We start from the raw sequence: 23,816 nt of genomic DNA on the forward strand, positions 1-23,816 counted from the left end.
GTTGTTTCTCTTATCAGTATCCAGCAGTTAATCATAGTGTAAAACCAGAGAAAACAACAATGGGGTGTTGTTGGCGCAGTTGATAAGACACATGCCTTTGGTGTGAGAGACCCGGTTTTGAATCCACTGTGAGACACCAATGTGTTCCTGAGCAAGACACTTAACCCCCAGTTGCTCCAGAGGTGTGTGACCTCTGACATATATAGCAATTGTAAGTCGCTTTGGATAAAAGCGTCAGCTAAATGTAAATGTAAAACCCAAAATGTAATGACGTGGCTTCATTTGAATCAGGTGGCTGAGTTTTTATTATTATTAATAAGGAAGACTTGATGCATATCATGATCCAGTACACCTACTAATAAACATCTTGATTTCACTGCTCTGTCCATGAATGATGAATCATCATATCTATAATTAAACGTATTAACTGGGGTTGTTCTCTTGCTGTAGCAGAAGTTCAGGCACTAAAATTAAATTAGAGTACAAGTGATATGCAGTCGGATTAGATGTTCTCATGTGATCCCAGACAGGGAATCTGTCAGTAATACTGAAGATCAGACCCTTATGCAAAGAAAATCTATTTCTTTATATATTAACAATCAAAAGATTTGATTATTTATAATGTATATTGAAAATATACAGAATAATATATTGTATTTTATATTTATTGAAAAGTGTTTGCATGTATGAATATATATATATATATATATATATATATATATATACTCACATTTGGGAACATGTATGTAATGCAATGTACTCAGTTATGAGTGAAATATATATTGTGATATTCCATTATATTTTCCAGTATATTCCAATAAATTATTTAATTAAATAAAGCATGTGGCAAATTAAATGATAAATATATTTAATTCATCTCTGTTGTGGAATCAGAAAAGTCACAAAAAAGTTTTTAAAGTTGAAAACAGGATTTCAACAAACAATACTTTTGGTTCCGATGCACACTGGCCTCCAATACACACAAAACTCCTCGTCTACCTGTCCTGAACTTGAATTGATGGTCTCCCTGACTTTATAGTACCTCCATTGATTGTGAAGGTGCTTGTCAGTGATGCATAAAATTAACACCGTGTTATAGGCCATGGATTTCTGTCAGGCTCTGACAAGATAACCCATTATTGGACAATGCTGCTAATTTGTTTTTGTTTATTCTGAAGTGTAATGTAACACTCCTTGAGCCTCAATGATAACTCTATTTACCGCAAATCCCAGGCAAAACCATTGAAAGACACTAATCTTGGCCTACTCCTAATTACGTCAGCTTCTTGGGTCTTAATGAAGTGATCTTTACTCCGTTTTGCTGCTTAATGCTGCACACATCCCTGGCATCATTAGTTTAATTGCCTGCGTTTGCAGTGCGGCACTTTGACCTTTGTCCAGTCGAGTCAACTTTATCTTTCTCTGTCCTTTTCCATTTTGTCTTTGTGGTTACTGTTAAATTGTGTTGCTTATATTCGCTCTACTACGCTGTGTTTAAATTCCGGACCATCTGCTCTTTCCACACAATCTCATTATGTTTTAATATGAACATAATGAAACTGATGGCTGTCTTGTTGTTGTTGTACACATCTTGCCATTTATTGAACACTTGTCACTTAATTTGCCTTTTAAGTGGACAGCTTTTTAACACGATCCTTTGTCAGTCAACACGGGCTTATCAGCTCTTAAAGGGATCACTTACCCACATGACGTTCCGAACCCGTAAAAGATTTGTTCATCTTCGGAAGACAATTTAAGATATTTTGGATGAAAACCGGGAGGCTTGTGACTGTCCCAAGTAAATTACAGTGTTAAGGTCCAACAAAAAAAAGAAAGACGTCGTCAGAATAGTCCATCTGCCATCAGTGGTTCAACCGTAACGTTATGAAGTGACGAAAATAATTTTTGTATTGAAGAAAACTAAAATAATGACTTAATTCAACAAGTCATCTCCTCTGTCTCTCCACATTACCGTAGAGCCATTTTGGAGAATATGAGTTGAACACAGGCAGTGCACACTCTTCTGAGTCAGCCGCGTCAGATGTGTAGTTCTCTTTTAAATAAAGTCATTATTTCAGTCATCATTTTAGTTTTCTTCACATACAAACAGTATTGTCAACCCTTAATGTTACAGTTGAACCACTGATGGCAGATGGACTATTCTGACGATGTCTTTCATACTTTCATACTTCATTCTGGACCTTGACAGTGTCATTTACTTGGCAGTCTATGGGACAGTCACAAGCCTCCCAGTTTTCATCCAAAATAACTTAAATTGTGTTCAGAAGACAAAAACGAAGCTTTTACGGGTTTGAAACGACATGGGGGTAAGTGGTTAATGACAAAATGTAAATTTTGAGGTGGAGTTTCCCTTTAAGTGACCTGTCATTGGGATTCCAATCTTCTTTAATTTTTTTTTTTTGGCTCAACTCTGGATTAAAGCATTTATTTTGTATATTTCTGTAAAATCAGTTGCTTGCTGTATACAAACAGATTCAGAGAGAATTTGTTATCACCTGTCTAGAGACTTGATTACTGTAGCTTGTAACTGTAACTAGCAACACCGAGGTCATGGGTTTGATTCCCAGAAAATACACAAACTACTGAAAAACATATCACCATTAAAACATTTGCATAGCACAGATGTACTATACTCAATTGAGCAACAGTAAGGCGAAAAATGCTGTTTTTTTTTTAAATAAAAGTATCACAGTTTCCACAAAAATATTAAGTAATGCTACTGCTTTTAGCATTGATAATAATCAGAAATGTTTCTTGAGCAGCAAATCAGCATATTAAAATGATTTCTGAAAGATCATGTTAAACTGGAGACTGAAGAAATGACTGCTGAAAATTCAGCTTTGCCATCACAGCAATAAATTACTTTTTGCAGAAATCTATATTAAAATAGTAAACATTTATTTAAATTGTAATAATATTTCAAAATATTATTTTATTACAAAATTATTTTTGGTTAAATAAATACAGCCTTGGTGAGTATTAGAGCTTTTTTCTGAAAAAAAAAACAAAAAAAAAACAAACCCTGACCCCAAATATTTGTTAATGTACGTGTAGATATAAAATAGTTTATGCTGCAGCCAGTGGTTCCTCCTGTACTTTATGTTTAACCATTACTTTCTCTCCAAAACCTTTCATAACCAAATATCACATATTACATCAGTATTAAACTTTTTTTCTTTTATTACAGCAGTTTAACAAACATTTAAAACCAAAAGAAAACTCAACTGGACATTAAAGTGGAAAACAGTACTTTTATTTCTAAATATGCTACAAGTCAAACCTTTCACCAGTTTTTTTTTTCTTTTTTAACCCCTGAGCACCACAATCCAGCTTTCCCATAATGCACTGGATTTATCCAAAGTGAATAAAAGGAAAATAAGCTTCATACACAGCGTATACTAGGATCTAAACTCTACCAGCATAGCATCGCAGACATAGCTAAACAAGGTAAACAACATGTTATTCTTTAAGCACGAGTCAATCTTTTTTTTTTCTTCTTAACCATTATTAAAATGATAGTCTTTTTATGGACAAATGTTACTACATTGTCATCGGTAAGCCTGTGAATGTGATTTCGTAAAAACTCTGGTTATGCAATCACTCTGATTCATGTTTTTTGCTTCTCCAGAGTTGGTCCAGGATTTGCTCTAGATATCTCTGCAGTCTAGTGACTTGAGGAGAAGAGAAGAGAAAAGTCTCTTCATACGCTGATCAAGAGGGAAATTACACTGAACAACAGGAATCAGACAGTTGTGCATTGATTGTGTCTTCTGTAATTCCACATAAACATAGACTATATATTTCCATTAATCCTTGCTTCTATATAACAACAAAATGATGGTCAGGTTTACTTATTTCATTAATCATTAGTTGTGCTAAAACTCTGGAAATGGTTATTACATTCTTACTTGAATACACAGCTTGGCCTTTTTTTTTTGGATTACCTTTTGCTCCAAGTGCTTAAAATCAAGTTTTGCCACAGCAGCATCAAATGAAAACATTTTTTCTGCTGCTTGAGATTAAAAGTTAAGAACGACAGCATCGGGTTGAAATTATAAACTCAACAATGTCACATCTTTGGTATTTTTAAAAATAAGTCCTCTTCTGAGCATGTCTCCACATTCAAATCCCATTAAAGAGAGTATAAAGCAATGGATTTGTTTCACTTAATTTAGAATTAGAGTAGGTCATATATTTTCTTAAAGCCACAGTATGTTGTGAACAGAAAAACCACTTCATTAACCAAACGCCAAAGTTTGCAGCGTAACTTAAGATATATTTTGGATCTGATTCAATCATCTACTGATACTTTAATGAAGAACCTGGATCAGATCAATATTAAATCAATTTGAACAGTTGTATTCATACAATAGTATCCTTCTGGTATTTTATTTCCCTACCTTGCCTAAAAAACATAATAAAACAATGGCAAAACGAGCAAAGAAAGCGACGCGGTGTCGAGCCCTGTGTGGTCCAGCCTCTGGCTCTGCAGCACAAGTCCCGCTGGAGCAGAAAGACTATGAGTAAAAACTGCTGCTGTGATTATGTTGTTGGCACAGTCTATAACAAATGAGGTAGATGTGTGTTCATTATATATTCCCTTCTTTGGTAAAACAATACACAATAGAAAAAAAATCCAGTGATTGGTTGAAAAAACTTTTTCAAGTGGCTTCACAATAAAAGCAATAGAAATGAAATAAATGAGGTATATGTTGTTTTCATAATCTATTATCTGTGTACAGGTTTGCAGGATTTGTGAGGTATTGGGCTGTAATAATAATGAAAAAAAAAAAATGAGCGATGTTGCTGAAAGCACTGAAACAGCCCAAGTTTCAACATGAAAGGAAGAGAATAAAAGGAATAATAAATACAACTGGAAATCGTCTACTGAATTCTAAAAAAGTGACATAATAATAATATCCTCCTATTTCCTTACCAACAGAAAAGAGAAGAAAAAGAAATAAGACAAGAGTGTGAGCAAAGAAATAAAATAAAAAAAGGAGAATAAAGGACGAGAGGCGAACTCTCAGATGCAAGTGCATTGTTGAAAACATGATGACAATTGTATTCTGTTCACGACAGAGATCTCACCTCATGAATTCAGCCTGTTCACGACACATACTCTTCTTCTCAAGAGCCTCTCTTTTATGGTTGAAATTATTTTTTTTTGTGATCAACGTCCAGCTCACAGTCACACGTCACAATATCATTTGACCCTTGACTTGTGAAAGCTGTATTAACCAGTGTGACCCTCTCTCTACTAAACCCTTAAATCTCCCTGCAATAAAACACGAGCGGAGGTGGTGGAAAATCATTAAACATTGTCGACAAGTGTTCCCCAAATAACTCCCTAATCAATGGAATACATTTCGCCACGGCTGCAGGCCAAAACCAGCCACGAGAAGAGAGTATAGCAGACATAATCCTGTCAGCTTTCCTCAGTATCAAGCTACACATGACCAATCTTGCACATATGTCAAGAATTATGATTCTCCCAGTCCTTTAAAGATTGTGTAGATGACTGCTTCGATGGATATAATGATAGCTTTTCTTTACAAACATATATTTAAGCAGTAATTCAGTAAAGAACTTTTTTTCCCTGACTATTTGATGCCCAAGTTAAATGGGACGTGCTTTGCTTAAAATCAAGATATTAATTTCAACTTTGTGAAAATGTGTAGTGGCATCAGCTGTTTGATGGTGGTGAGAAAACTCATAACATTATCAAATAAACCATTAAAATGTTTGCTCTCGTTCTCTTTGGTAATAGCTGATAATAGCTCGTGCGGTTTGATTCAAGAATGCAACAGGTAAAGATAAAGATGCCACAACCTCAGGATCTGTGAAGGAAAGTGAAGAATCTAGCTTTGATGCAACATTCACTCTGTCTGAGGAATATCCCGTCCTCTCGAGCGTCACCCCGCTCCTTGTGTTCATGGTCATCGTTCATTGTCACGCAGTTTGGTTTAGTCGCTCAACATTGAAGAATTCATCCTCATAAGAACAAAATGACAAACTGCAACTTGCTGCATATGTAAATGTACCACAGTTCAAATGTGCGGCTGTCAGCTGTAGGTGCTCAGCCTTTTTTTTTTTATGGAAGTTTTTTTGATGACGGATGCTCCTGTCCTGATTGCAAGAGGAGGGTTAGAAAAATGGTAAAAAGTGTACATTGTACATTGAAGGAGACAGAAAACACCGGTCCAGAATGACCCTGTCGGGGGGGAGCTGAGTGAAGTGTGGGGGGTCAGGGAGAAGCTCAGGGGGAGGTGGCTGGACCGTGTGAGGAGGAAGAGGAGGACGGCTGTGTCTGGGTGCTGAGGCCTGGGATGCTGCTCTTTCTCTGTGAGCTGTGTCTGTGATGGACTCGCTGGCTGCCTGCCATGAAACCTATGGTTGGCTTACGGCCAAACAGGACCCCTGGAGTCAGCAGACACATATTTAAAGTTAGTTTCAATGCATACGAACACCCAAACCACCCAACACCAGCGGTTCAGTTTGTATATATTTATTAAAAACGTTTAAGTGTGATTAAAAATATGCTTATGTAATAAATATGATGATTCTAGATAATTTCATGCAATAATAATAGTAAAAACAAACAAACAAGTTTGGTATGTGATCAACACCCCCTTGACTTTTTTTTCATTCACACAATGCCGGAGATGAAGTACCCGAAACACCTGATGTCTGTATATTGATAAAGTATCTGAATTTTGTTCAAATCCACATGAAAAATGTGAAGATGCTGACTAAAGATACGCTAAGATTTTAAAAGGATATGAAGAGAGTTAATTATACATTTTATTTAAATGAATTGTGTGAAATTCTCGTAAAACATATGAATCACATATATCTAGAATTTTTCAACACATTTTAGTTTATATATTATATTTTAGGTTTTTAACATAAAATACAAAACAAAGAGTATGAACAAAGCAATTAAATTCCTAGTTTTATTTGACCATTTCTTATATAATTAATTATGATAATTAAAACATTAAATCATCCTCCCTAGTAAAAACCTTCAAAGTACTATGTTCTAGGGCTCTACAACTTTACAGGGAACAAACCTTCAGTAAAGATGATAAATCTAAAGCCACTTCAACGTGATCTCCTGAAATGTTCCCAGCAAGCTTATGAGCCATCTTCTAGTAATTACTCTCTCTCGCACATCAGGCAAAAGCACTGTATCTAGGTAAGACGGTGGGCACGAAAGACAATAAGCTCCATCGACCTCCTGGCTCCCAGGCCCAATTTTAAGATATTTAACTTTTTTAACACTATTGGACTTGCCACTTCATTACGATGGATTTTATAGCAAAGACATCAAATTGTGTGGAGGACTAAGCGAGGGGGTGCTGCTATAACTTATTGAATTTCCTGCCTGCAATTACATCAGCAAACGGCGCTCTATTTACCTGTGTAGACAACCCCATTTATTTCTATTGACATGTTGATGCTGCTAATGCCGTTGGTAGACAGGTTCAATGCAGTCTCTTGTCTATCATCTGTCAAGAGAGGAGCCAGAGAGTGGGGAAGAGAAAAACTCAATATGAGCATTTATAAAAGGAACACAAGAAGCAAGAGAAGCGTGCCACCAACTATCAGTGATAACTCATGAGTGACAGGATAAGGAGGGGTTTATTAAAAGAGTTTTGTGTGTGTGTGTGTGTGTGCGTGTGTGTGGGGCTTTCACTTCTCTAGACAGGCACGGGGAGCCTGTATCATAAAACATTTCTTCACTACAAATAAACTGTTAACATTACACACAATGAATTCAACAGAACTCTTTCATTACTGTGGCTATCAGGTTAACACAAAATAACATTTAATATAATCTTTAAATGCAGAGTGTTTCTGTGAGAAAGTCCTGCTCAGCATTATAGAATTATGCTACATTGTCCCACCATATAAAGAGCCTCTTGTTTTAAGAGTGGCATGAGAGTAACAGTCATGCAGAAGACAACAAATCACAAAACACAACTGGTTACAGTTTTATAAAATAACAAGGATATTACCATTCATAAACAAGTATAAATAACTCATATGCAGAAATCAAATGTTTTCATAAATTCTTTCAGTATTGTTTTGAGAATTATTCTCTCACAGATGGCTGATGTTTTGTATTACAATCAAACTTACGGGTTTCCGAGCTGTTGGCTATTTGTGATAAACTTCTCTACCTGAATCTACATGATCTGATCCACAATGCCCTCTGTCATCTTTATAGGTCATTCTAGAGAAACACTTTACTTTACTGCCGTTTATATTACACTGACACACACGTCTAAACATGGCTGCCATTTTATTCATCTTTCAAGTTGCTGTTATGGAAAAAATATACTATGGAAGTCAATGGGGACCAGAAACTGTGTGATCACCCACATTCTTAAAAAAGATATGTTATGTTTAAATGAAGAAAGAAGTTAAAACCCGTTTGGAACAACTTGAGGGTAAGTTAGTGAGTTTTCATTGGGTGAACTATCTCTTTACGTTTGAGCCTTAAAAAGTAAAAAATAAACAAACAAACAAACAAACAGAAACAAGAGTAAATTACAGTAAAGAGATTTTTGTGAAAGCACACACTGAACCCACCTCTGTTGTTCAGTTTGATGTTCATGGGTAGCTGGGTTGCCATTGCGAAGAGATTCTGCTGTAACGCATGTTGCATTATCCTCTGCTGCTCCTCTGCCATCAGCATCACTTTCTTCTCCGGTGGCTCTCCAGACTCCAGCTTCTCCCGGAGCTGCTCCAATGCGGCCGCCTGCACAGCCTGAGCCGCAGCCGCCTGAGCTGCACTGTGGTGGCTGGCCAAAGACACAGGGATGCCCATCCTGTTAGTCAGGCAGCTGGACAGCATGGAGTCCTCTGTGGAGCAAGAAAGCATCATTAAAGGCCCTGATACACTTCAAATGTAGTTTGTTTAAAAGAACACTGTTTTCGGACTTTCCCACACCCCCGCACTGCTGGCTCAAGGAGTAGATTCATATAAACATGTTGCGATGCTTGTGCGTATCCCCTAAACAAAACAACAATGAAATGAAGAAGTGTAGGCAATCTAAGAGTGAGACAGGCCCCAATGGTCAGAATATTATAGACACAGGAATAATGATTAGCAGCAGGTCAGAGTCAAGTATCACGTTTGCAATATAACATAATTTTATTAGTGTTCATTTATTTTATTAAATTGGTTAAATTGTTACACCGTTTTATATTTTGTGTGGTGTCACGATTTACTTTCGATAAAAACAAAGGTTCATTATTGTACATATGTTGGCATTTCATTTATTGCACCCTTTATATTCGTTTATTGAAAGAACAACAACAGCAGCAGCAGCAGCAGTATAGTGTAACATTTATTTGAGAAACATGTAGGCCTATTTGGCACTTGCCACCTTATATCTTTTCTCTTTCCTTTCATTCTTTTCATGGCTTTGGAAAACGTGTCTCGGATAATTCTCTATGTCTCTTTTTGCATAACTCCGGGTCCAAAATCTTGGAAAAACTGCCAACTTAAAATTATTTCCTACTATTTTAAGTAATGGACAATTTACTCATAGTTTATAGGCTATTCCTTGAAATAACCTCGTATTTTTACGATGCTTAATTTTGCCACACTGAACACTTACAGACAGTGAAGCCTAACAGTTGAGAAAACTGAATTTTCAGCAGTCCTTACTCCAGTCTTCAGTCAGTGCCACATGATCCTTCAGCAACCATTCTAATGCTGAAATAATAATAATTATTATAAATGATGAGTAATAATTTTTAATGATCGGAAATTCAATTTAAAGCATCCTTCCAGAATAAAAACATTTATTTCTTAAAAAAATAAATAATATCACTCACTTCAACATTTTGAACAATTAGTGCATTTTATTATTTTTTATATTTTATTTTAGTTATCTGACATTCATTTTAATACTGTGGGCCTGATTCACTTCAAATCAACAATTTATGGTTTTGCAAATGAAAAGGAAGCTATTCAATAATCTGAATGCAGCATTTTGTTCTGTAATTTTAGGTTTAGAAATATGCTGCAACATCTCACAGGGAAGTGAGTATGAAACATAGGTCATGACATCTATTTAAAGCTGCTCTGTAAACACTATAAATACTGTCAGATTCGTAAAGCTCTTTGATTCTTGCGTGACTTGTCTTTTTCCATATGGGCACATGACTGAATCATGAAGCAGCCCATGTGTCTTTGTGTCATTGCTCCTGCTGCTTTGATGCGGAATCTGGCAGGGTGGGCAAGAGGAAGTCCTGCAAGCTGTTTCCTGTCTGCTCTGATGACCATTCAGACCATTCAAAGTAAGATGTGGCAGTCTTATTTTCTAAGAGAGATAACTTCTTTGGAGGATCAACATGGTCTGCACTAACATAAAATTTCCTAAAAAGGAATACCACTTTTCCTTCTCTTTCTTTTCAAAAATTAACCATCAATAGAATGCAGTTTTTTTCTTGTTGTATTCTACATAATAATTTTTTTTATTTGTAATATTTGATCTATTTCTCATTGTAGTCTATATTATTTTATCGATACAGTAAAGAATTCTAGTGCAAGGAAGGTAAAATGTTGTATGTTCTAATTAATAAACTAATTAATTTTAAATTAAATAAAATGTTGTATTCTTTTAAAAAAATCTAACTACCTTTCTAATCTTTTTGTATTATAATTTATTTTCATTTATTATGCAATTATTTGTGTGTGTGTGTGTATATATATATATATATATATATATGTGAACTCTAACATTAGCTTGCTCAATTCTTTTCTATTCTATCTGTTTTCTTTTTATTTATTATATTATTTAAAAGCCCTTGCTACGTGTACTGTGTTAAGCTAACTGAGACTTTTTATAGCACTTGTATATCATTGCTCTTTTTGTTGTTTTTGATTGCTTCCACTGTCCTCATTTGTAAGTCGCTTTAGATAAATGCGTCTACTTAATGAATAAATGTATGTTCAGCTGTGTAAAGCATATTAAAATGTATCTTAATATTTAAGTATTTTTAAGTAGTTATGATAAAGGGAAATACAAACACAAACCTTTCTTGATAACAGATGTCTGAGACATGTGCCCACCATTAGGAGTGGACATGCTGATGTGGGGCATCTGGAGTTTTGGGGAAGCTAGCAGTGTGGGGGTTCCCACAGGGGAGTAGCTGAAGAGGGTGGACCCATAACTCTGTCTCCGCCCTTCCCGACGGTTGCTGTCGATAGCTGCCTGAAGCTCCCCGGGAGAGCTCAGTCCACGCTTTTCACATTCATATGGATAGAGGTACTTCATATACCTGTAGACAAGAAAGGACAGGATGTGAAGCTACACCTCAATATCAAACCAAATGGCATCTTCAAATAAAAGATAAGAATATTTACTCAGAACAAACTTCATGTTTCTAAGACATTTTTAAAATTATTTTTGATCAGGAGATCTCAGAGAAGTGATTGTTGTGCGCATAGTTCACACAGGTGTCGTAACCACTGGTGTAGTTCATGCATTGACAGCTGACACCAAAAACCCTTTGCCTTACACTGAACTGTTCATAAGGTAGATTGCCTGGGGAAGAAACGGTTCTTGTGCCTGGCTGTCCTTGTATTTGTGGCTCTATAGTGCCAGCCAGATGGCAAAAGTTCATAAAGGGGATAACTTATGACTACAGGGCTACAGGAGACCTGCATGTCTTAGAGAGTTGTGTAATTGTGTTAAATGACAGTGCTGAGATTGGACTTGCACAAACAAGTTCATGTGTTCCCCAAGTACGTTAAAGATTTATACAGAAAGTAGCAACAGAAACAGCACCATATTTCTGAAACACATACAACAGCATTTTGTTTTCATAAAATATTTGAGTCAAATGTAAAATTTACGGACGACAGTTTTGTGAACTTTGGAGAGTACAAGGCTGGCTGTGCACAAAGGCTATTTCTAAAAATAAAAAGAGGGTCAATTCCAACTTTGCAATGACAATCTGGCGCTTCTGAATCAGCTACTGTAAGTATGCTTTGTTATTAGTTTAAGTATTTTAAGTATTCACTTTTCAAATGCTGAGTTTTGTGCCACGTAGTACAGCCTGTCAGAAATCATAGCACGTCAGCTGTCTTATCCCTGGCTTGTGTACTGCAAATGCATATGAGCATCATCACTGTGTCTGTCATGCGACTCTGTTCCCCTTTCGGGCTTGAACTGACGGTAAAACTAAGGACATTATTAGCTGTCTTGATATTTACTTTGAAAGATGGAAAGCGGCGTTACATTTTGTATGAGTGCTTGTGGTGTTCGGCCAATCACAATGCACTGGGTCAGCTGGCCAATCAGAGCAGACTGTGCTTGTCGGAAGGAGGGACTTTGTAGAAAACCACACATTTGAAAGAGGTGGGGCATAGAGAACCTACAATAATGTACAGTATTTGAAAAATAATGTGTTTTTTGAACATTAAAGCATGTCAACATATACTGTTACACCAAAAACACACTTACTTAAAAAAGCACCATATGACCCCTTTAAAAGTGACAGTGAAGACTTTACATTGTTATAAAAAGATTATAATTTGACTATGTAAAATAAATTTATATAGATAAATTAAGTACAAAAATAAAATACAAAAATTCTGAAAAGATTTCAGAATTAATTTGATTTTCAACATGAAAAAAATGATTCCTGAAGGATCATGTGACACTCAAGACTTGTATAATGGCCGCTGGCAGCTTTGCCATCACGGAAAGAGATTACATTTCAAAACATTAAAATATAAAATAGTTATTTTAAATTGTAATAATTTAATAAAATAACTGTATTTTTGTTCAAATTAATACAGCCTATGTGAGCCTAAATTTTGAACAATAGTATATTAACATTTTGCTGAAGACAAAAAACCTTAGATGAGTTTTAGATGAGTAAATCATTAATCAAAAAGCAGCTTTAGAAATCAATATATTGTTCACAGCAATCCATTTCACAATCAAGTTTGTCAATGTGTCTTAGCAGTTGTTCACACAGGATGCATTCTTTATTAATATGCAAAATGTCTTTGGCCATTACAGTGTGTCCTACTGTCTTTTTTTAGGTTCTTTCACCATAAAAGCCATAATTTTGATATTATTGTTTGCTTGATGAATCTCAGTTTTGCTGTACAAAAGTATCTTTTTAAAAGCTTGTTCTTACTTCTACCAAACACTGTCAAATACACTTCCCTCTTCACTCTCTTTTTTTTAAAATCAAATAATTGGACAGGACAAGATAGACGAGAATCAACTGGCAGTTATCAACAGGTTGTTCCCGTCTGAAGTTATGTCACTCACTGTGTTCGGAGGGTGAACGCCGCACTGGTGATGGAGGTAGGGAGGTTCAGGCCTTTGGTAATCTCGCGCCATATTTTCTTATTGATGACTTCCACTAAGCCGCCTTTTTCAGTGACAAGCTTGTAGAGAGTGTAGAGATCCAACACCTGCTTGGCCATGATAGGAATCCGATTCACTGGAGTCCCTGCAGGAGACGAGGAAAAAGCACAATATCCACAATCAATGCCATTAACTCAAGCTCATTGACGGGCCTCTATAATAAGGCCAATCAGTCAAGCATAAGTAAAACGTCCGACAGCTTCCCACTCCACTTAGCAAAAATATCACTTTTTCATTCAGTCAAAGGTCCGCACTGTCTGTTTTGCCTCTAGTGAAAAGAAAGACCTGTGGCTTCTTATTTGGAGAGCGATTGGATTTACGTAAGAGAGAAATCTCACTGTATACTCAGTGAAAATCATTTATCATGATCTAATATGCACCTTAAATCCCTAACAGTAGTTGGAAATAATCATTTTGACTATAAAGAGCAAATGGCTATTTTTAAAAGAGAACAAACGTCACCAAACATCTAAACTCTCGGATGTCGATGCTTAAACACTGCTCTCCTTCTCACTGCCAGTTCATTTGTTGAATGGAAAAAAACCTTGGTGATAATTTGTGCTCAGGATTTAATGTTAGGTTGTAATGTGCGAAGAGGATAAGCCCTTTGTGTGCATCTGAGACCGCCTGACCTCAAGATAATTAACCTGTATTTTGCTGATAGAGTTCTATTGTGCCCATTGGATTTGCCATAATAGCAATCAATACGTGGAGAAATATAGAGCAAACAACAGCAAGCAGAGCCACAGCCTGAAAAGAGCAAGGAGAGCAGAGCTATGGTCTATCACGGTAAAAACACATCAATTAAGACTTGTAATTAAAACTTCATTTTACCTCTCTGGCATGGAAACTAAGAGACACTATTAAAACCAAAGATTTCTCTTCCTTCTCTTTGAGACAATGCTTGCATTAAATCTAAAGTAGCACAAACATCTAAAGCAATCGATTGATGTTTCTAACTTCTCCTCAAACTGACCACACAATCACTGAAATAAAAGTAACTATCAAGGGTCTTCATTTGAAAAACCTGAAATTTGATTCTAATCATACTTTACAATGGAAATCAAGTAATAACCCAACGCTGTACAAATAGTTTTGCTGTACAAAAAACATAACACAAAACATACATAACATTTATGATTTATTTAATTATAGAACATATATACATGTATCTAAAATAACCTTAAAATTATTTCATATTTTCTCTTAACATTCTTGAATATCAAGACAGGTACCCTGCATATTAGGGTCCTTTTCACACTTGGTTTGCTTGCCTGGTCCGAACCCGAGTTCAATTGCTCCCCCCTTCCCCTGGAACCGAACCGTGGTTCGCTTGCATCATCAAGCCGGCAGCTGTTTACCTGGGTGCTTAGTAATGTAATAACTTTACTCTCTGTACTTTAATGTATTTATGTTTTTGAACTGTTCATTTTGTTTACAAAGCTTCAGTACATAACGGCACTTGAGTCTGTCTTATGAATGTACTGCAAATGCTCTAAAGAACACTGAAGGCAAACAGAAATGAGATATACAGCTCTCTGCTTGCAGTGCATCAGGAAAGTGAGTGAAACACACACACAAACACATTTTCATCAAATAATATGTCATTAATAGCAGTTCACTTCTGCGAGTTGGTACGATTGCGTTCACATCAGCAGCGAACCGTACCAGAGTTCACATGAACCGTACCCCAGACCAGCTTTTAAGAGGACTTGGGTACGGTTTGTGGGTGCGCACCCGAGTTCAGAAGACAGCGTTCACATCATCCAAATGAACCGAACTCTCAATCAATCGAACCTGGGTGCGCACCAAAAGTGCTAGTGTGAAAACACCCTTAAAGATACACCGTGTGTGAATTTGCAAGTTATAATGTAAGCATCATAAATGACCCCTTGTGTTTTATTATTATCTCTAATTGGCCTGATTAGCTAAGCCCTCTATAAAAACACGTATTATTTAGTGGTACAATATTGCATGATTTGTAGATTATATTTAATAATTTATTTAGTATAATAATAATAGTTTATAGTTTATTTAACTACAAGTGAGGCAATATTTGACCCGTGTCTGCACGTTTGTTATAATGAGAGGATCTGAGCTTGAAAGAAAACCACAGTCTGCTTTCACGATCTGTTCTGTGAGGAGCAGGAAGTGCAGAGGTAAAGAAGCATTTTCATTGGCTGCAGTCTGCAGGTATTATGGCCATTTTGTGGGTTTTAGTGAAAATGACAAATAGGAAGGAGCTGTCCTCTGTAACCAAGGAGGATATTATCAAAATGGCTAAATATGTTCAACAGACTTTGGATATTGCTTATTTGCTTAAAGTGAATGTCAGTAGATTTATTGCATAAACTGTGAAACAGGTACTATGAAGACTAATAGGCCAGTCAAAGAAGACTAGCTAGCATTTTTACAGTAGATCGAAAATTACCTCATTGTGTGAATGCTTCAAAACAACTTATAAAGTTATCTATGCTTATTTCCTGCGAGCTTTTTGTTTTCAATGCATTTTTTTTTTGCATAATAAAAGTGATTTGCCTTTTCCCATATAATTTTGTCAATTAAATACAATAAACCTTTAAGTTTAATGTTTTCTTATTCCTGTTATCTAACTTTTAGGGTGATTAGAAGCAAACACTGGGCAAATATTCCCTCTGGACATCACTTGTAAAACCTTCCCTCCTAACATACTCCTTACTTAACATACCTTATAATGTACAAAGTTGAAACACAATAATGCACAAATACTTATTTATTCCCATCCACAAAAGGCAAAGCGAAATGAGGCTGGAGCAATAAATAAAACCTGACTCTATGAAAGGCACCTTTGGACTGAATCCGAACCTGGATAAGAGTCTTTTAAATAAGATTTACGAGCGCTCGATCTCTGAGCTGATGTATTCTTCTCCTCTAGTTCCCTGAATAAGATGCAGTGAATAAAGGCCAGTACGAGCTTTTGTCATCCCAAACAATTTGATCTGGTCATGCATCATCATGACAACGAGTGATTGTGGAGCGCAGAGAAACACGTTTCGCCGAGCTCATATAGATGCCTGCTGTTAATTGCTCACTGGCTAAAAAGGTTTAATTGAAAATGTGCTGAAGGGAATAAGCTGGTGTTGGGGCCAATCATCTATGTGGCTGCCTTCATCAGCAGTCTGCGTTTTAATCATTCACTTCAGCCAGATAATGGAAGGACATTGTGCCTGCGATTGCATGGTTTTCCGAAGCATGAAATGAAGGGCCAATTTGTAAACACAACGCTAGGAAAAAACTTTATCCATGTGTATAAAACAGGCAAATCGAACTGACCAACAAGCATGAGTAAGTCCTCTATAATGTGATTGTCAGGAACACTAGCAACAGGTTTGCCTACATGCTTTCCATTTGACAAAAAAATTAATAAAAAATCAATCTCTGCTTGGGTTGAGAATATTTCTTTTCCTGTGTTTTTACAGTGTTGTGCATTATAATCAAACACATACAATGCATTTAGTAAGAGTTTATGAATGCAAAGGCCAATCAGAGACGTTCAGATGAATCATCGCTGAAACACCAGAGTTTTGTTGCTCAGTGCGTGCGCTCGCTGACTGAATTCTGCTCTCTCGCAAATTCCCACATCATAAACAACAGAGTGCAGATGTTCATATGATTTAAGTATAAGAGATGTACTCGTCAGAGTGTAGACGGCTTCACTGATTTATAATGGGAATGATGTTTTTTTAAGTGCATTAACTCAGTCAGTGATGATGTTCTTTGATGATTTGAATGTTCTTGGCTCATTTTCTGTAAGAGCTCTCTGAATAACTGAGGATATGTAAGCATTATAATTACCAACTTCAAATGTTTCTATTAAACGATCATGTTAAATACAAATTCAGTCATATTAAAAATATTTTATGACATCCATAGGCTATTTAACCAAAAATATATATAATAATAATAATTCCTTACATTTATATAGTGCTTTTCTAGGCACTCAAAGTGCTTTGTCAGGGGAGTATCTCCTCATCCACCACCAGTGTGCAGCATCCACCTGGATGATGCGACGGCAGCCATATTGCGCCAGAACGCCCACCACACACCAGCTTACTGGTGGAGAGGAGACAGAGTGATGAAGCCAATCAGCAGATATGGGGATTGTTAGGAGGCCATGATGGTCAGAGGCCAACGGGAAAATTTAGCAAGGTCACACCTCTCTTTTCAAAAGACATCCTGGGATTTTTAATGACCACAGAGAGTCAGAACCTCGGTTTAACATCTCATCCAAAGGACGGTGCTTGTTGACAGTATAGCGTCCCTATCACTACACTGGGGTGCTAGGACCCACACAGACCACAGGGTGAGTGCCCCCTGCTGGCCTCACTAGCACCTCTTCCAGCAGCAACCTAGTTTTCTCAGGAGGTCTCCCATCCAGGTACTGACCAGGCTCAGCCCTGCTTAGCTTCAGTGGGCAACCGGTCTTGGGCTCCTGGGTGATATGGCTGCCGGTGTATCAAATACACATATAATGTGTATAGATTACACTAACATTAGGCTGCTTTTAGCCTTACCCTGTAGTTGGTTCACTCTCTGGCTGTGAAACTAAGTAAATAATTAAATAAATTAGCATGATAACATCATGTATCTGTGATCTCACATGCTGACAATAGGATACTATGGAGCATATCTCTAATAAATACAGTATGGATGCATATATACAGGTGCATCTCAGTAAATAAGAATGTTGTAGAAAAGTAAATTTATTTCAGTAGTTCAACTCAAATTGTGAAACTTGTGTATTAAATAAATTCAGTGCACAAAGACTGAAGTAGTTTAAGTCTTTAGTTCTTTTAATTGTGATGATTTTGGCTCACATTTAACAAAATCTCAACAAATTAGAATACTTCATAAGACCAATAAAAACATTTTTTTTTTTTGTGAATTATTTGCCTTCTGGAAAGTATGTTCATTTACTGTACATGTACTCAATACTTGGTAGGGGCTCCTTTTGCTTTAATTTCTGCCTCAATTCAGCGTGGCATGGAGGTGATCAGTTTGTGGCACTGCGTGTGGAAGCCCAGGTTTCTTTGACAGTAGCCTTCAGCTGCATTGTTTGGTCTCTTGTTTCTCATTTTCCTCTTGACAATACCTCATAGATTCTCTTCAGGGTTTGCTGGCCAGTCAAGCACACCAACACCATGGTCATTTAACCAGCTTTTGGTGCTTTTGGCAGTGTGGGCAGGTGCCAAATCCTGCTGGAAAATGAAATCAGCATTTTCAAAAAGCTGGTCAGCAGAAGGAAGCATGAAGTGATCCAAAATTTCTTGGTAAATGGCTGCAGTGACTTTGGTTTTCAAAAAACACAATGGACCAACAGCACCAGATGACATTGCACTCCAAATCATCAAAGACTGAATTAACTTGGACAATGAGCTTCTCCCCCCTTCCTCCAGACTCTAGGACCTTGGTTTCCAAATGAAATACAAAACTTGCTCTCATCTGAAAAGAAGACTTTGGACCTCAGGGCAACAGTCCAGTTCTTTTTCTCCTTAGCCCAGGGAAGACACCTCTGAAGTGGTCTGTGGTTCAGGAGTGGCTTAACAAGAGGAATATGACAAATTCCTTGACACGTCTGTATGCCTTGACCCAAGCCTCAGTCCATTACTTGTGAAGTTCACTCAAGTTTTTGAATCGATTTTTCTTGACAATCCTCATAAGGCTGCGGTTCTCTCGGTTGGTTGTGCATCTTTTTCTTCCACACTTTTTTCCTTCCACTCAAAAAAAAATAAAAAAAAAGGTAAAAAAAAAAAATAACCAATGCAGCACAATAATTAAAGACATATAGTGCATGTTTAAAAAAAAGCTAAACAAAACAACAACAACAACAACAAAAACAATTAAAAGGAGGTACTTTGTGGATCAACCAATTATTGTAAATTAGCATAATCAAAATAAAATTTAATTAAAATTAAAAAAATCTTAGCAGAATGGCATTTCAACACCCTTCAGGGGTGTGCTTTGGGAGTGCTATCAGTCTGAATTCTGTCCTATGGAAAACAGGGAAATTAGAACTGAAAATATATCAGAAACTAAAAGACTCATTCATCGAGGTTGCTCATGGTCTTTCATTCTCTTCATTAGTATTTCAGGTAATTATAAAAGTGTCTATTATTGATTTATTCAAAAGAAAGTGCTGATGCTGCCCTAAGATGTGATCAATTTACTGTTGCCTTCCTGTGGGAAACATGATTCAAAGTGGGAATTTATCAGTTAACAATAGGCAATAACACTTGCATTGTTCCTATTGCCTAAAGATTAGTGGTCGTAAATGAGCCCATCATTCCAAAGTCTCTTCCAGGATGGGCATATTTATTCTTCATCATCAAGGCATCTCAAAAGAAAAGGATACAATTAGGTGATTTACATCAGTTGTTTAAATCGCATTTCTCTTCATATAATGAGACCACCATAGATAGTATAGCCAGAGTCAAACAAAGAAACTTTTCACCGAACCACCATGAAACAACTGTTCATGTTTTTAAAACTTTCTTGGAATCACATGATATCTCCGCTTTGACAGAGGTATAATTTGCAGTACACTTTTCATTTACAGGTCTCAAACAGCTGGTCATAAATACTTCTCTCTGGGGGAGCAGGGAATATCATCTACATTCTTCATGAGTGGAGTTAAACACAGGACTGTTTGTGTTGAGCTGTAAAATAGAGACAGCCATTTCGATGTGAAAAAAGATACAGCCATCTCAGTATACAGAGGGGCTTGCAACAAACGTTTCACATTTGACAGGTTATGATTGATGATGGCAAGGTTCAGGGGACACTGGGAAGGCCAGTGACCTCTGGTCTCAGGCCAGGCCTACAGGGGACAACAGTCCTGGCACAAATTCCCTCACAGCGGGGGAGAACCTTTCGTGTATAGCTTTTTAATGTGTTCCGGACACATAGTGAAGCTGAAAAGATTTCAGCCAAAGTTAGAATTTTCTTACTATCGTCAAGATGTCATTTGATCCTGTGACTGAACTGATGTGGAACGTCATTCTGGGAGGTGAATATTTTACATTATGTCTATTCGAAATCAACTATCACTTATTTTTGTGCACCATACAGAACTAGCAGAACATATGATCACGATATGATATTATCACGATACTTGTGTCACGATACAATATTATTAAGATTTTAAATATGTCGCGATATATTGCGATATTACAGAGCAAGTTGAACTTGTACAAAAAAGTTGTTCAGACCTTTAAGCAATTGGGGCATTTGACAGAAAATTACCTTATATCTAGGCATGCACCAAAATAAAATTCTGGGCAGAAACTGAAACCGAAAATTCTGGATGCACTTGGCTGAACGTTCATTCATAGAGCAGAATATTGAGCAGAGTGTCAAACCGCGCAGTGACGGAAAGAGTAAAATGTGCGCTGAACACAAGTTGAGAAAACACTTAGTGATACAAAACAAAATGAAAAATTTACAGAATTACAATTATTACAATAAATAATAAAAACAGTACATTTATATGTTACCACACATTATTTGACAAAACATTTTTATTAAAGCATAATCATAAAACCGTCACCCCCAGATATTTATATTATTCTAATTCATAATCATTATTCATAATGTATTTCAGAACATCTACATATTAATATCTGGAAAAACAATTAATTTATTTTCCCATGTGTTCATTTTTTATTATAAATAGCCTATTTATTTTATTCATAATTATTATTTTTACGAAGACATTTATACCAACATGTAACCAACCCTCTTTAACACCAACCCCTATTTGTGAAAAACACCCTAAAATAATTTACAATTACTCCAGAAAATCTTAAACACAACAAAACCTGTCTGATAAAGCAGTGCAGTAGTACAGATAGTATTTGCAAGATATCAAATATCTGTCAAATAGCTGCAATAATAAAGTTCGGGAAAACACTCTCAGTAAATGCAGCTTTTAATAAGAGCTGTAACATGATATCAGCTGTTTGTGCTTCCATCTCATATTGCAACATGGTATTAATCTTATTCAATTCAAATATGTTTAGAAATCTCATTTATAATATGCAGCATGCTATTTGTTAAATAATTCTTACCAAGTTTCAAACAAGAAAAACCACTAACGGTGTGCTTCTATGAACACCCTTATTTCTTTGGGGGCAACACGTTTCAAGATCTCACAGGAGCAAATAGTTTCACTCTAGCATGAAAAAAATCTAGACTCGGGATTATCATATTATCTCCTGTCACTGTTGAAGCACACAGATGCCTGATATTGCTAGGTGAAGGAAAATGGACCTACAGTAACCAAGTGTTACAAGAACGTGGAATCTGAATATTACCCCAGTCACTAACAAAATGTCGACAGGCAAAATCTTTCAGAGGCACAATTTTTCCCTATACTTAAGAAATGACAAACAAACCCCAGATACAGCGACCCCCAGAACTGCTTCTGTCTATTAGCATCTACATAGTGAAAGAAAAAAGTCAAAACAAATTATTTTTTTTGTAAATAAAGATTACTGGAGTATGTTTTACTATTTCAGTCTTTCAATGTGGTACTTGTTTCTTCTTTGTAACTATTTGTGAAATTTACTTGCAATTTCTAAAAGACAATTGTTTCCCCACTAAATCCGTTAAGCGTCCTAACTGAGAATGTATTGCTGGAAGGTAATGTGAATCCTCACAGTCTTGTAGTTTTGTTCATAGTGATGAACAGTTCCAACTGTCACTCAAGAACCACCATATTTAATGAACAAAGCTAATATGCTGGAAGTTAAATGGGAGTTCCCATTCTATTCATGCTGTCAGTTACACACTATGATAACACAGCTATAAATGCCACTTGGTCATTTAACACCATGGAGACATGACTGACAACACAACAGTTAAACAAGTACGGCAGGTAACCTGGATAATGTCCCGAAAGACTCATGTATGGCAGGAAAATCTATAACAGATATAATGTAAAATGCCTTTATTCTTAAACAACAGGGTTCTTCATTTCATGTTCATTACTGACAGCTAAATATTAGGGATGCACCGGTAGACCGGCCATAAATCGGTTTTTGGTCTTTTTTTCGGCCGATTTTTCCAGAAGTGCGCTCGCGTGCACAGACTACATTGTAATCATTCACTATCACGTAATTTGTGTGGAAGCATTTTGAAATCTGTCTGCAGGACACGGGCATCCGTTCAGCACTGGAAGTGCAGAGGTACATGTCTGAGGCACAGATAGCAGGAAGCAAACAGCCGTTGGTGTACTGGCGCACAAATAAAAGCCTTTCGCGAGCACACTGTACCTGTCCCTACACAAGCGGAGACAGTGAAGCGATGTTCAGCTCAACTTCTCGCGTGTTGAATGAGAAACAAAACCGACTATACTGTGACAAAACTGAAATGCTTTTTTAATTTTTTGTAAAGTATAACTTGCAAACACGTTTGAAAAGCCAGAAGTAAACTTCAGTTCTGTATAGGATGATTATTTTTATTGTACCTTAAAAATACATCGACTTAATTTGATTTAAAATTCACCTGCTGTAGCATACTGAAACAAAGTGTTTCATTCAACCAATGAAAAATTTTTAGGGTAATGATTCACATCTATTTTTTTTAACTTGAGCAAATAGTTATTTATTTTTAATTGGCTCAAGTAAAAAAATATAGATGTGAATCATTACCCTATTTTTTTTAATTGGACGAATGAAACACTTTGCATCTTTGTTTTATTCGCACCAACATTATTTGATTTTAATTATTTATATAGCATACTTTTTTATTCTCACTGGTAAAGCTTTTTTTATTATTTTAAACCAAATTTAAAAACTAAAACAAATACTGAATGCTGAGTAAGAAACCTGTTATTGAATGTGTGATGATTGTGTTGTTTGGACTGTAGAACTATGCAGTTGTTACCTTTAATTTCACATGGCTACAGTTAGTCTTTTAATTTAAGGCCAGTTCTATGTAGTTTCAACCCAATTCAAAAACAAAGGCTAAATGCTGATGTTTGTACCATCTATGTTTGTATTGAAAGTAGTCTACTTACTGTGCAGTTACTGCCATTAATTTCAGATGGTTATGGTTATTGTTTTCAATAGCCAAAAGCCAGTTTGGCCTATTAAATACCAAATAACATCTTGTTTATGCACACTTTCCTTTTTTGCTTGTAAAAAATCAGTATCGGCCATGAAAAATCATGATCGTGCATCCCTACTAAATATATGTGTGTATAAAATACCTTTTAAACATCTTCAAACCAAAACTGTATAAATGTAAGTGAACTCCTGATGATTGCACTGGGTGTGCTGATATCCAGAGCGATAAAGTCAATACAGATTTAGACATCAAGCATAAGAACAGAGGCAGCGGGGATTT

The 23,816-nt window shown here is 36.3% G+C and overlaps 1 protein-coding gene across 3 annotated transcripts in view; it reads right to left on the reverse strand.

Annotated features, from left to right (window-relative positions):
• Nucleotides 1-3,195: 3,195 nt before the first annotated feature.
• LOC128002441 (AT-rich interactive domain-containing protein 3A-like) overlaps nucleotides 3,196-23,816 on the reverse strand; it is a 148,310-nt gene continuing 127,689 nt past the window's right edge. For all 3 annotated transcript variants that reach the window (XM_052592445.1, XM_052592443.1, XM_052592444.1), the window contains 5 exons: nucleotides 13,332-13,515; nucleotides 11,078-11,322; nucleotides 8,620-8,892; nucleotides 7,443-7,532; nucleotides 3,196-6,441 (listed from right to left, as the gene is read on the reverse strand). In XM_052592445.1, coding sequence (XP_052448405.1) covers nucleotides 6,281-6,441; nucleotides 7,443-7,532; nucleotides 8,620-8,892; nucleotides 11,078-11,322; nucleotides 13,332-13,515 — 953 coding nt within the window. In that variant the 3' untranslated portion in view covers nucleotides 3,196-6,280. The remainder of the gene's footprint in view (nucleotides 6,442-7,442; nucleotides 7,533-8,619; nucleotides 8,893-11,077; nucleotides 11,323-13,331; nucleotides 13,516-23,816) is intronic.

This window comes from Carassius gibelio, chromosome A5 (assembly GCF_023724105.1).
Source record: "Carassius gibelio isolate Cgi1373 ecotype wild population from Czech Republic chromosome A5, carGib1.2-hapl.c, whole genome shotgun sequence".
Taxonomy (NCBI): Eukaryota; Metazoa; Chordata; class Actinopteri; order Cypriniformes; family Cyprinidae; genus Carassius; species Carassius gibelio.